General features: G+C 38.6%; 1 protein-coding gene across 1 annotated transcript in view; it reads right to left on the bottom strand.

The window, feature by feature from the left end:
- The window catches only part of akap12b (A kinase (PRKA) anchor protein 12b), a 48,244-nt gene that overhangs the window by 14,809 nt on the left and 19,240 nt on the right, over positions 1-14,195 (bottom strand). The window contains exon 2 of the mRNA XM_028040861.1: positions 9,966-10,041. Coding sequence (XP_027896662.1) covers positions 9,966-10,041 — 76 coding nt within the window. The remainder of the gene's footprint in view (positions 1-9,965; positions 10,042-14,195) is intronic.

The following is a 14,195-nucleotide window of genomic DNA, read 5'->3' on the forward strand; positions in this document are numbered from 1 at the left end:
GGCTCTCTCTTAGAGATAGGGTGAGAAGCTCGGTCATCTGGCAGGGACTCAGAGTAGAGCTGCTGCTCCTCCACATCGAGAGGAGCCAGTTGAGGTGGCTCGGGTATCTGGTCAGAATGAACCATGAACTATTTATTTTTTATAGAACCGGTCAAGAACTGGATCTAGCATCAGTCCTGATCAAGCACTTGAACTATTTTAGTGAAAAAGTTTCAACAGACTTGGTCATTGATAAAAATAAGAAAAGTACACATCCCTGCAGCCTCTCCTAGCTAGATTTTAAAGTTAGGTTTAGTTGAGAAATATTTCTCAGTCCCTCTAGGAGTCTTTATGGGCCTTTCTGCTTGTTTGACAAAATTTGACTTAGCAGAAAGTAAAATTAAGTTGGCTTTTGGGGTGGCTTTTCTTCATTTCTCTCATAAAAATCAACAGAACAGAAAATGTTGTGGCGGCATCTTAAAATGTCTTGACAGCTCAGAAAAGTAATATATTGACAAAGAAAAAACTTTCACAAGATGAAAACAAGTCGAGAGACACTTTTCTTCTTTGTCTTTCAGCAGAAAAATGCTGCTCTGATTAAAACAATCCTTCATCCAAGCAGCACATTTTGTAACCAAACTTCAACAACGCGGAGCTGATTTGTTGGTGGCTGACGCCCCACATATCTTGCTGGATCAGAAAACGTCCCTGAACTGAGGAATGTTTGAGGTGGGGTCTTGTGTTCATGCAGGAGGGAGAGGGAAGTGGGGGATCGGGGTGATGGGTGGAGGTGGCTTTTTTGTGGCTTATTTAGAAATGAATGACATCACCAGACAGCTTCGGAGACGCCGCCTCTCACACTTCCAAGAACGGGAAAATATGATGTTAAAATAAGTGGAGGAAATGGGAGAAGGTAAGAGAGGCCGGCTGAGACCAGAGAGATCTGTTTTGCTGTGTAATTCTCCTTTCTTCTATATCTTTTGCTCTTTTGCTCCTTTCACTCTGTCATTTATTCCTCCTATTTAATCCCACTTTCTTTTCAGTCATTCCTGCACTTCAATGCCCCAGTTCTTCTGTTGCACTGGGCTGAAGTGATGGATGAAGAATGTCAGACAGGAAATGCAGTCAGCTCTTGACATCATCACTTCCTCTTCCTGCTGTTCATTTCCTACTGTTACGGTCATGCACTGTGCACAGTTTCATTCAGGGGACATGAATTACCCGATGTAGCGCGATAAGAAGTACAGTACAGCTGTGACGTCTAAGTAAAGCGACAGAAAATATTGTTTACAGCTCCTATTGTTGAAAGAGAAGCTAATGCTTCCACCAGCTTGCACGCAATTCTCTGAAAACACAAAGTGGTTCTGCTTTCTCACAGAAACCAAAAACATAAAGCTTAAAATTTCGTCCAGCAGCTCTTTCACCGAACCATGTTCTGCAAGAATTTGCCATCTGTTACACACATCCTCGCTTTCTTTTGCATTCTTGAGATATCTGCATCAGTAATTTGGCCTTCCAGTTGTTGTTAGGCATCATCCTGTCCTTTAGCATGCTGGCACGTACAAATGGTAAACCGGAGATGTGCACTTTGAGGGTCCCTGAAGGACGTTAGCTTATACAAATGAGTGAGTATAAATTAACGAGATGATTCCCAACTTTTAGGTTAAAATTACAGGTTGCAGTTGAATAAAACTAATCTTTAAATTTGATCTAATAATACTTGAATAAAGAGAGTGGTAAAATTGGCTAGTTTCCAGACACAACCTTGTAGCAACCACCTCAGTTTTGTCCGTGAGGTAAAAATCATATCTAACTTGGAGTGTCGCAGTGGCTGCTGCTCTGGTAATGAAGGGGGAGAAGGAAGGGTCCGCCACATTCTTGGTCCATTCTCTAAAATCCTCCATATGCCTGGGGGAGGTTAGGAGTTAAGGATAGAGATTAGGTTCCCTGATGCCGGGACAGATGAGAGAGGAGCGCCTGAGGAGACGAATGGGTCCTGAAGACGGGCAGGGCGGGGCGAGGGGAAAGTTGGACAGTCTTGGTGGGAGGAGTTTTAATTTATTTTATTTGACATGAAAACTTTGAGATTGGTAATGTGACTGAACAGGATACACATGTTCACAGCTTTTATTTTCTCACATCCAGCTAAACTTTCCAACTAAATGTGGAATCAATACAGTTTGTTACACTATCACCACCATGGTTGGCTGCCAGGGTAGTGTTCATTTTATGGCAGTACAGCTTAGAAAACTTTTATAGTCATTAGTTTTCACCTCCCATAGTTGGTACTTTACTCAGTTTCGTCCTTATTGTGGAATCATGAACTCTGACCTTAGCTAAGGAAAGTGAGCCCTGCAGTGCTTTGGATGTTTTCTTTGGTGACCTACTGGATGAGTTGTAGATGCCCTTTTAGAGTAATATTCGTATCCATACAAAGGTTTACCTCTGTTTGGTGTTTTTTCCATTTGATCATGTCTCTCACTGTGGTTTGCTGGAGCAGAAAAACTTAGAAAAGGGTTTGCAAGTCTTTCCAGACAGAGAGTTTTTTTTAATCTGTTCTTGATTTTCTTTTGAGTGCAGCATTATGTTTTTTTAGTCTGTTTCGACAAAAAGTTCTATTTAAGTTACTTCTTGTTTCTGGTACTAAAAAAGGCCTTAATGTGGCTCATGAAATGGAGCTCAGATTTGCAAATATTTGGTTAACATAACTTAATTTAGCAATTTTCAAGAGAAAAGCTAAGAATCCATTTGTTGTTTTTTGTTTTTTTTTAGATTTCACAAATGAAAGCTGTGTTTTTTGAAACAAATGATATAAAAATAATTTCTTCTAGATGTGTCCCATCTATGTAAGCTCTTTCACTCATCCCCCAGTTAAACATGAGCTCAACGTTTAGTAACAGTTATTTATTGGAAGATGCTACTAACGTAAAAGCGGTGGGTGTAAAAATAAGTTTATAATTCGACCTCCTTCTTTGAACTTGAAAATATACTTTACTGTTGTTCTTATTTTCCTTTCATTATAAATTATTTTATTGTATTCAACTTTGTTTATTCTTTTATTACACTATTTTCAATAAAGTCAAACATCAAGAATGCACAAATTGAATGCGAAAAGGTTTTATAAAGCAGAAAATGTGTTGAAAAGAAAATCCCTGTTCAGTGTCAGAGCGAAAGTGTCTAAGATGTTGAACAGGCTTCCTTTATAAAATTATAAAACAGACTACTCAAGCTGTGTTTAGATAAATCTTCCTGTCCAGTCCACTTAGAAGTTGAACGTTTCTAATTGTTACTTACGTATGTACTAACTTACTGTGGGTGTGTCTTTAAAAGCACTCACTTAAACTGAACCTCTGCCTGGAGAGCAAATATCTTAAGAGACTAAGAGGCTTTCAGGGATTCTGATGCTGCCCTGTTGCGTCTCTTCCTTTTCCTGAAGAGAAAAGTAATTTCACGTCTATTGAACGGATCATCATCCGAGAACACCTACATCACAAGTCACAGACAAACTATTCCCTCTCGTGGGGTAAACAGCAAGAGAATGTCGCAGGCTGGAATGCAACAGCAATGTGGGCAGAAATTCAAGAGGAGCGATCCAGTGGCTGGATTGTGTTATAAACCCGAAGCCTCATACACTGAGATCAGACGGAGCTTAAGTGAAGGGAGAGGTCCCTTCCACAGGCATGATGAACATCTTGGCAACATAACTGTAGAGGCCCCAGAGGAGCACTGAAATCAGTCAGACTTGAAATTAAATCATATCCACCCATAAGACAGATCCACATGTTGTATTAATAATAAACTAAAATTTTTTCATGAGCATGTACTAGGTGAAAAAATGCAGCGTGTCAAGAGCTGCACAGACTTTTAAATCCTTTTTAAAAACCTACCTTTATTTATTTGCTTATGGCTCTATTTTAACCATTTTCCTGAGATACGTGTTTAATTTATTTATAAGGTTACATTTAATTGTTTTATTTTATTATTGTTGAAAATGGATAATTGCCTTACTGATGATTGAAACATTGTTTCTAACTGTTTAAATTGTGTGTGCTAAAAAAAAAACCCAACTTGACTTGAACTGCTTCTGTATCCATAGCGATGCATTTTTGTCGTATCATTTAGGATTTTATACCAGAAAACAACCGAACGACTAAATATTTCCCTAACTTATGTATTATAAGATGCAAATATAAACATAGGCAGAATTATTTCAAATTATGAGATAGAAAACATGTTTTGAATACATTTTCAGTCCATTATGTTACAAGCTTGTTTGATAATTTTATTGTATACATAAAGTATCTGGATGATTAAAGATAATCAAATGCATGAGCCACACCCATTTATTTCCATGTCTAGTCTTACTGCCGGTGAAAACACCATCAGACTCGTTATCTCCCAGTGAAGCTGTCCAGAAATGTGTGTTGCTTTTTTAAATCTGTGACCCAACCTGGAGCCTGCGTCAGCACTCTTGCCAGCAAGTGACATCATCTCTGATGTCATTCTTTGAGTCCCCACTGCATCTGCAGCTGCAGCTGCGTACGCCCACACCCTGCTAAAAACCAGCAACCTAAAGGGAAATGTTGTTAACACAAAGGCTCAAAGTCAACATCAACACTGAGCTCTAATTGTTACCAGTCAAATTAGATTGGAAAAGACAAAAAGGAAAAAATGAGAAAAAATTGTGTTATTTTGGCAGATGGTCATGTATTATACATCTCCTTTTGATTTAGTCTGCAGGACCGGTGCTTTTGCGGTGATGTAATATGTGACTGCATCATTTATATGTTTTTTCCCCCCATTTCTCAATCTATTTTTACCTCTCCTGATTTTTGCCATTTGCTTCTTACATGCATCTACCTCCTCACAGTGCCTGGTCCTGAATCTAATATTTATGCACTTCCATTTTGTCAATCTTACTTTAAACCAAGCACTCGAAACTCTTTTTTTCTTCAGAATGAGTTTGAACTGATTTTCAGCTTTGGCTCTGACAGTGAGTGACAACTTGATGCAGCTTTTTTGACCCATGTGCAAAACATCACCCTGAACACACCGACAGCATGGTAAAACAAAGTGATATTGGCAACAAGGTGATGGGGGTTTGCTTTTCTGTATTAAAAACAGGTAAACTAGTCGTTGATAGTTGACTAGGAGCACCCACGTTGAGTTACAATGAAGTGGTTCAGATCAAGAAAAAAAAATCTAATTAAGAATGTGGGTAACACTTTATTTGAAGGGGTGTGCGTAAGACTGACAATACACTGTCATGAATCATTATGACTGTTGTCATAACCATTGGTAAATAATGACACGTTTAATGTAAAGTTGTACTAAAACTTGTATTAAAAGTCCATTAAAAGTGTGAACTTTGCATTAAAAGTGTCATTATGTACCAAGTTAAACTTCATGACAACAGTCATAACCTTTCATGAAGACTTCTTCTTATTCATAACTGGTGTTGTGTCATGTTCATGACGGTATTATGTCAGTCTTATGGACAGCCCTTCAAATGAAGAGTTACCAGAAAGGGTGTCAAGATTTCAAAATTGGTGTTCAAAAAGTTAAAGGCGGTTTTTAAAGCTGCAATTTGCAGACTACGTTTTGTTAAAATATAAGAAAATCATGTTATGTAAAATACTTTGAGGTTTGTGGATGTGACATAGAGAATGTCTTTTTAAGTGTTTGAGCCCATTTGCTAGAAACTGAAACTTAAAATGCACATATGCGCCTTTAGGAGAGTCCAAAAACAAACTGTCCTTATCGATACTGCCTCAAACCTGTTTGTCAGGCTGTTGCTTTTGGTGAGTGCAGTTTCACATCAGGGCTGGTCCCCCAAACTGTAAACACCCTGGTGTACCTGAGAGAGCGCAGATTACAGCTGTGTGTTTGCATACATGTCAGCCTTTTGATGTGAATCCTGCCTTTGGTTGTTGTGTGTTTTTTTGCCGTTATCAGACAGATTCCTCTCCGCTTCCTGTCTCCCACTATGAGCTGCTGTCTTTATCAGGCAGGACAAGAGAGCGGTGGTGGGATGTCAAAGCCCTTCATATATTTCGGTCTCTATCTTCCCTCATTGTGTGTCTCCTTTCCTCTCACTCCCCTGCATTCCTCCAAGGCCTTGAAGGCTTTTCACAACTTCATGCGTCTTATGTTTTTGTCTCCTCACATGTTATCCTTGGTTTATTGGAAGAGAAGAGAAAGATTACAAGGAAAATTCCGAAGACATTTCACAACATTTTTTAAATTTCAATCTTTCCATGAGGCCATGTGACTCACTTCAAACACACAATTTTTTTTTAAATAGAAGAAAAACTCATGTTAGGGCATCAGGATGGATGAAATCTGAAATACTTGCCACCCACACTGTCTTTAGATGATAATCCATCTTTTCTTTTTTTCCTGAAAGCCTCACGAAACGTTCTGATTATTGTATTATTGTTGCTGATAGCTATGATCGGTTCATTCCTTTGCTAACTTGTACCATCATTTTGTGACCAGCCACAACAATTTTATCCCAAATTGCTTCCCTTTTGTAACCATAAAGAAATAATTTCAGACTCATGTACCTTTCCCTTTACTTATCTGGGGGGGTTTCTTTTCCTAGTTAAATATTTTCAGGAATTATAAAGAAAATTGCTAGAAAAGTTACAATTTGGATCAGATAGCATTTGCTGGGTTTTAAAACATGGCCTTATATAAAATGTATGAAATCCTGGTGTTATGTTATTTATTACCTTTCTGTAAGTCAATATCCTTACAGTAAACAACTAGTAATATAATAAATGGGTTATCAAAGCGGGTAAAGTTTTCAAGGTGGGTATGAAATGTTTTGTCTCTTCTTTATACCTGAAAGATTCAGTCAAAAGGACAGAAAGCACAAAAAGGCGACAGATTAGAGTGAGCAGCACCAGTACTGAGCTGCCTGTTCTTTCAAGACCTTTTTTTTTCTCCATAATTTTAAAAACTGTGTTTCTCAAAAATGATAAGAGCTCTCAATTTTAAAATTTGTGTTGCATCTTTAGTCCATTCTGCATTTAGGAAAAACTCAAAGCAAGCTCTTTCAAATAAATTGTGTTTGTTTCTGCATGTCCTTCCTCGCTTTCTTCTGTTTTCTATAACTTCAATTTCACCGATTTAGCAACGATACAAAACCAGAGGAGTCACTGAATTACTCCCCGCTCCTCCTTCTGTTGGGTTACTCCGTGAACAGACAAAATCACTTCATTAAAAAGCTTAATAAACAGGTTATTTGACAGCGCAGTGTGTGACATATGTCTGTGTTTTAAGTTGGATAGGGTTACTCCTTCTCCTGGGTCAGAGCAGATTATGAAGTGCACAGGTTGCTTTGTCCGGGGCCTGGGTCAAGGCCTGCTAAATATTTAGGGAAGCCGTACACACCCCTGCAGCCCTCCCAGACCAGGGGAGACAGGACAGAAACGATTGTATATCTGCTTAAATTCACGTGTGCACCAAGCCGCTCAAGCCATCCCCTGCCGTGCACGGCTATCTCTAAAGCTTCATTTGTTTATTTTGTTTTCTGTCATTCCAACATATTTTTGTCCACATTTCATTCCTTTAGCGCCATCAAGTTATCACCTGTCAAGAAAATCCGAGCTCATCCCACTTCCCCATGCTAGAGATTTTAGTTTAACAGTAATAATAAAGTTATCTTTAAAATGAATCACTCAAGTGATATCAAGGCCCAACAGTAGACTTAAGTGTCAATAAAATAAATCTGGTTGTGTGTGTTGTTTTTGTCTCATGCAAACTTTGCTTTAATTCTACTTTTTTCTATCTAATCATAAGAAATCATAGTCAGTCAGAGAGAGTCATTAAACAGGAAAAGCAGGTTTCCTGGAAAAAGAGGAAGTTTCCAGCCTGCAGATTTATAAAAATAGCTGAGACTATTTTAAAGCATGAAAGTTTTAAAAAATTAAATCTAAACATTATTAGTAATTGGATAAGATTCAAAGTAAAATACTTATATGAATATTGGTTTACTTGTAATAATACACTTATATTTGTGGGAACTACAAGAAAAACAAGTAACTGTAACTTTAGTAGTAAATAATTAGAATCATGTATTATTCTTGGTTTCTTTTCAGAAAAACATCTGTAATAACTCACATTAAGATTATAATAAGAATAATTAATAAGTTATGGTTATAAAATTATAAATGAATGATAGATCAGAGAAGCTGAAGAAAATAAATGTGATATAAGTTATGGTTATAAAATTATAAATGAATGCTAAATCAGAGAAGCTAAAGAAAATAAATGTGATATAAATGTGATTTTGACATTAAACTTGAAATGGTGTAAAAAGGTGTAACTGCAATTAAACATCACTGATATGTTGGAGGTAGAGAGTAGGTGAAAGGTTGTGCAGGCAAGGGACACAGGAGGTTGAGCAACCCTGAGACATTGGCACAGACATCAGGAAATGTCTGTAAGACAGTGATGGATATGAGATCATCTGTCTAAGCAGACAGCAGGCGCACCAGGGGGGTGGATGAACCCTATATAAGGTGAGTGCAAAAGAGGAACCTTTTGTTGGATCCTCCGGGCAGCTTCGAGCCAAGATCGAGATGGACAAAGAACTCTGCAGCTGAAGAAGAGCCGGGGCCACGGAGCCGGAGACTGTCCTGCACATGGAGACCAACCCGTCTGGCCCACAACCTGTGGCTTCGAATCGCACTTCTCTCATCGGCTGGGTTCTGACCCCAAAGACAAAGATGAAGACAAAGACAAGGAAGAAGAACTAGTGCCTTTTTTCCTGCCAGCACCAAGTCCTGTGTGACCTCAGCATCCATGCGGAGAAGAAGCTCATCGGACCTGCGGAGATCCTGGCCTTCGCCGATCAACATCTTCCTCCTGCTGCCACACCTTCTTCATCATCAAGCCAGGTCTGGGGTTCGAAACGCCAAACTCCGTCCGTCTCTCTCAAAGGTTCCCTTTTTTAGTTCTCAGTGTCAGCAGTAGGGAAAGATAGACTAGATGATTGATTTTACTTATTTGATTATTTCTGCTACTGAATTAAGCTGTACTGACCCTTGCAAAAATGCCTTACTAATAAAATATTTAGCATAAAGAAAATCTAAAAGATGTTGTGGACATTCAGTTAATGAGTCACCTTAAAGTTCTTTGATGGTTGTAAAATAGCTGTGATGTTTGATTCTGGAGAGGAAGAGGTGGAAAATGTTTTTAGGTTGCTGGTAGCCCATATTTAAAACCTCATCCTTGGGACTCGACCGAGTCACTAAAACCTACCTGGTTCAATAACAAATGCAAGTTGCAAAATAGAGAACGAGCGACCGTTAACAGGTGTGCTCTGTGAAACTAGTTGGCTGTAGGCTGCTCAGTCTGGCTAATTCACAGGGGGAAGAAGGGTGGGACACCTGGATGTAGGCCGTCAGATAACCAGGCGAATCGTTTCTCGAAACCAGCTTAAACAGAGTTTACTTCAGTTCTGGACAGGGTAAATCCCAGCAGATTTAGGAAACTCAACGGACCCGTTAGACGGAGAGCTGGTAGCACATCTCCCCTCTCAGAAGAGGAAGTACGAGAGTGAGAGAGTAGAGACAGAAAGGAGGGGGGGGGTGTTGCGCAACAACACACCTTTACAACACATTTCCTAGTTTAGTATGATAGATTATGCAAAACATATGCTTTTCCTTCACTAAATCTTGGAAAGCAATGACCCTACACATGTGGGTCTGTGTGTGTCCATGTAGGTGTCCTCCAAAGTGTTGACAAATGGATTAGTTTAGGATCAGCGCCGGATCACGCAGAGCCACGAAGACATCTGCAGACAAGGAATTCTCACACAGGCTGCAAGCCGACCCCACACAAACACGCTTACCTCCAGCCGCCGCTAAAGACACACACTACAAGATCCCAGACGCAGACACACACAACCACTATCACTTTTTCAACGCACCGGCCGCAGGAGCGGCAACCGAAAGCAAACACACAATCACACACACCTTCTGCTAGTGTGTTGTCCTCCGAGTGTCCATTCAGACTCGTCAAACTGGAGATTTGTCCATTTTTCTCCAAAGGCTGAAAGAAAAACAAAAGAAGAACAGAAAAATGATATAAAAATCAATAATAAACAATAAATATGCACATTTTAAAAAGCTTAAAGTTAAACTTTGATATTAAGCAACATAAAAAATAAAAAAAAATCCATCAGGCTTAAGCATACAGCCAGTGTTAGCTCAAAGACAACCGATCCACACACCGCTCTAACTTCTCATATAAAAACATCTATCTGTTACAAAGAAAATGCACTCCTATTAAGAACCACAAATTAATTTGCTTTCATTGCAGAATCTCCAAGCCCACTAGTAAAATATGTTAAAAAAAAAACAACTTTCTTTTTTGAAAGAGTCGCTAGCCATTCTTTATGAAAAAGCCATTAAATTGGCAACCCTATGCAACCCAAAGTTCAGCAACAAACATGCCCCCCTCATATATAAGATGTCATAAACTTTGCAATAATAAACTATTTATTTGCCTTTCTGATGGTTAATATCTCACTAGAGCACATTTCCTCAGTGTTAAACTGTTATGAACGGAAGAGAAATATGTTACCATCTTGTATTACTGCTAGTGGTTAGCAGCACAGATAAATCATTTATCCAGCTATTGAAAAAAACATATTGTAGTTGAATTTCTATTGCAACAACAAAGTTTTATTGGACTTGCTTCTCACGTCTGGCTGATGTCTGCTGTTTTGCAGTGAAGCAACAGAGTTCAGGTTTCTTAATGAATCCTTCCTTTCTGAAACCTTTTGGCTACATTAAACAAGTGTCAGCAAATATATTACAGGCCTATAAACAAGCTACTAAAATAATCAGCCAACACATTACAACAAAGATAAACATGCAATGTATTGTGAATCCCTATACACCACCATGCTGGTCAAAAACCTTTCTTTTCCCTCCTTTTCTGTCAAGACATAACAATTTGACAGAATTTGTTTGAACTGCCAAAATCAAAATTTTCTTTTCCACTTATCTTATAACAGCACAATTAAGAGTAAATCAAATCTTTAGTTTTGTCCACATAATATGAGATTCAAAGTGTCAACCCACTCCACTGAGAAACCACAATGCCAAAATTCTGTAAGGCAGAGAGTGAGGCCACATGTTTTTCAAATAAATTTTTTCCATGTAAAAAAAAAACCATTTCAACTTTGATAAAAATCCCAAAACGCAGAAATACCAAGTCAGGGTCATTTATTTGCAAAATGTCCACATTAATACTCACAGAAAGGCACGTGAGTCATTAGTAGTGAATGCTTCTTTTGATTTTCTTTACCGTAGTTTACCTTATATTTAACCTTTCCAATTCAGGACTTGGCTTCAGAATCAGGAACATTTTACTATTTTGACAACAGTATTAGAAGTAATTTGTAGCATGTCCTAAAACAAGAATGCCAGGAAACCATGAACACACCAAAGATTTTTTTTCTCTTAAAATTCTTCATTTAGAAAGACAAAAAATTTAAAAGTCAACCCAAAGGTCAAATAACATTTCTCAAATGTTTTTACATAATAAACAAGGAAGCATATGGCATCTTTAAAAGCGAAATAAATTCGGCAAACATTATCCTCCGACTTAAAGAAGTTATTTTACATTCCAGTACTGTGACCATCCCACTAAGTTAGTTTTATATTCCCCTGGTTAAAAATAGTAATCTCTTTATACTCTGACAAACAAACTCCTCCAGAAGACAAAGCTGTATCTCTAACAAGTTTCATTCTGTAACAGGAAATACATGTTTAAACAATTTTATTACACAATTTCCATTGTATCTGACCACCCAGAACATTTGGTTTAATAAACCATAACGACATAAACTGATGAGTTTACATGTACTTGAATTCAGATGAAATAAACATTATCCAGTGTGTTTATTTACCAGGCTTTTCTTAATATGTTTGATTGTAAATATTATAATAATGAAGCATTCCGAGGTTTCGTATGTTTCAGATTAGGATGTTATTGCTCCTTCATATCTACATGTTTGTTTTATTCTTGCTATAAACACTCGTGATGATCCTGTAGCTGTTAATAAATCATGAAAGGTTGTCAAGTTCACACTTAAATAAAGGAAATATTGTAAGTATAATGAGCAAGTGTGTTAATAGGTAAACAACACACCCTGGATCATAAGACCTTTTATCTGGTCTTATATCCAGGACCTGGCTGAGTTTTTCTGGTGCATCTTCAGCTTACAGCAGGACAAAAGCAGGCAGCTCTAAGCCTTTTGTGTGTCACAGCCAGGGGGTTGAGTAAGCCAGGGCCCCCACACCGAGGTGCTAATATAACTAATGGACAAGTTAGGCTCTGTTCCCAGCAGCCTGGGACAGGCTAGGAAAAAAAAGACGCCCACAATCTGAACATACAGGAACTAAAGAGTGAAAAACAAAAATGGAAAAGGAGAATGCTGACAAAAATGTGGTTTTGCAAAAACTGAAGCAATCCACCCTTTTAATTTGGCTCACTTTTACAACATTTCAGATAAATCCGGATTGGTTTACATTGTGCTGTGATTAGCTAAGCTACTCTGACTCCTACGGACTATGATTGATTGGACGTGAAATCAGATCACTGCATCTAATTTTGTTGCTGGCTGGTTGTTCTCACCCAGCTAGCTTTACCAAAATGGAAAGCTTCACTGCGAGGCTTTCGCACAATGCAACTACTTCATCGCTCGTGCTGTCACTTAGCTAAAAGGTTTGATCCATCTAGAAACATGTCATCTCATCTGATATGTGAGTGCAACATTTGTCTGACTTCAGCTGAAGAAAGAAGAAAGGACTGGAAAACTTGGACTAACCTGACAAATTGCATAACATTCATTACACTAGCAAAGTCTGCTCCATCAAATTAGCAACATGCAGGCTACAGATTCCTCATTGCATCATTTGCAACTCCTGCACAAGGATTCCAAAAGGACTTACTGAGACTTACTATTTCTCTTTACTGAGAAATAGTTTGTTTTAATGGGAAAAGACTAAACACAAAAAATGTTCATGACTGGACCAGATCAAACTTCTATTTGTTGGATTTGTTGGAGTTCATTCATTTTTGTCTCTGTGCTCCACCAGGTCCGTTTACCAGTTTCCGGACCCGACCAGAACCCCAAGTGTAAATTACCTTGAGAAAGACTGAGATTTGGTTATGTATAAAATCAGGCTTTAATGCCAAAAAATGATCAAATGTTACAAGGCTAAAAGAGACAGAGGAAAAGATAGAACCTACAACAGATCTATCATACAAAATTCACATTTTGCATGTTTTTGTTCTTCCATTTGGGTTTCCCAAGCACTTGAAAACAATCCACCCAGCTGTTTTTTGGCAATAAGTTATTGTTTTTTGGTGTTAAGCTTTTCAAAAACACCCGAAATGTAGCGTCACAAATTAGCACTGTCCATCACCTAGCAACCCCAGTGAAGTCCACCGTGTTACCTAGCAACCCCCAGCAGCACTCTCCCAACCACCTAGCAACTCCAAGCTGAGGTCCAGTTTGGTCAACTGGTTTTAGCCCTGTCTACACTGTACAATGGCTGCTGGAAAATACAAGTGTTTTGTTGTTGACTTGCCATCCAGAAACTACTTGCTGCATTCTTGTTGGTTGTACCGGAGGCTCCACTTCTGCTTTTCAAAGAAGTATAGTTGTATAATTATGCATCCGTTAGCAGCCATTTTCAGGTGTGAGTGTAAACGTTAAGTTGGGGAGCGTGGCTGTGATCAGCTTATTTGGATTTAAAGTGACAGGAGTCCCTAAAGCAGGCAGAACTGACTAGATAAAAATCTCATTATATGCCAAGAATTTTGTGCAATGTAACGAACATGTTTTGCATGGCCTTTAGACCTATCCTAACCTCTTCAGAAAAATATAATAGGTCACCTTCAATATCTGTATTGAATAATAAAAAAAACGTTTTGGAGCTTGGAGGAGATTTGGTGTCTGGGAGACATCTAAGCTGACCTCCAGACCTGCGGCAACCCCACCCTCATCTTCTCACTCATGGTTGGCATTCCCGGCATTCCCTGTCCTCCTTGCTGAAATTCCAAAGACCCTCCAACACCTGACTCCACCAAATGTTCACCTCTGCCCCCTTAGTTAGCCTGTCACTAAGTCATGTAGGCAACATTTTGATGAGTTCTGACCATTGGAGGCAAATGCCACCACAAGTGTT

The sequence above is a fragment of the Xiphophorus couchianus genome, chromosome 15, assembly GCF_001444195.1.
Source record: "Xiphophorus couchianus chromosome 15, X_couchianus-1.0, whole genome shotgun sequence".
Classification (NCBI taxonomy): Eukaryota; Metazoa; Chordata; class Actinopteri; order Cyprinodontiformes; family Poeciliidae; genus Xiphophorus; species Xiphophorus couchianus.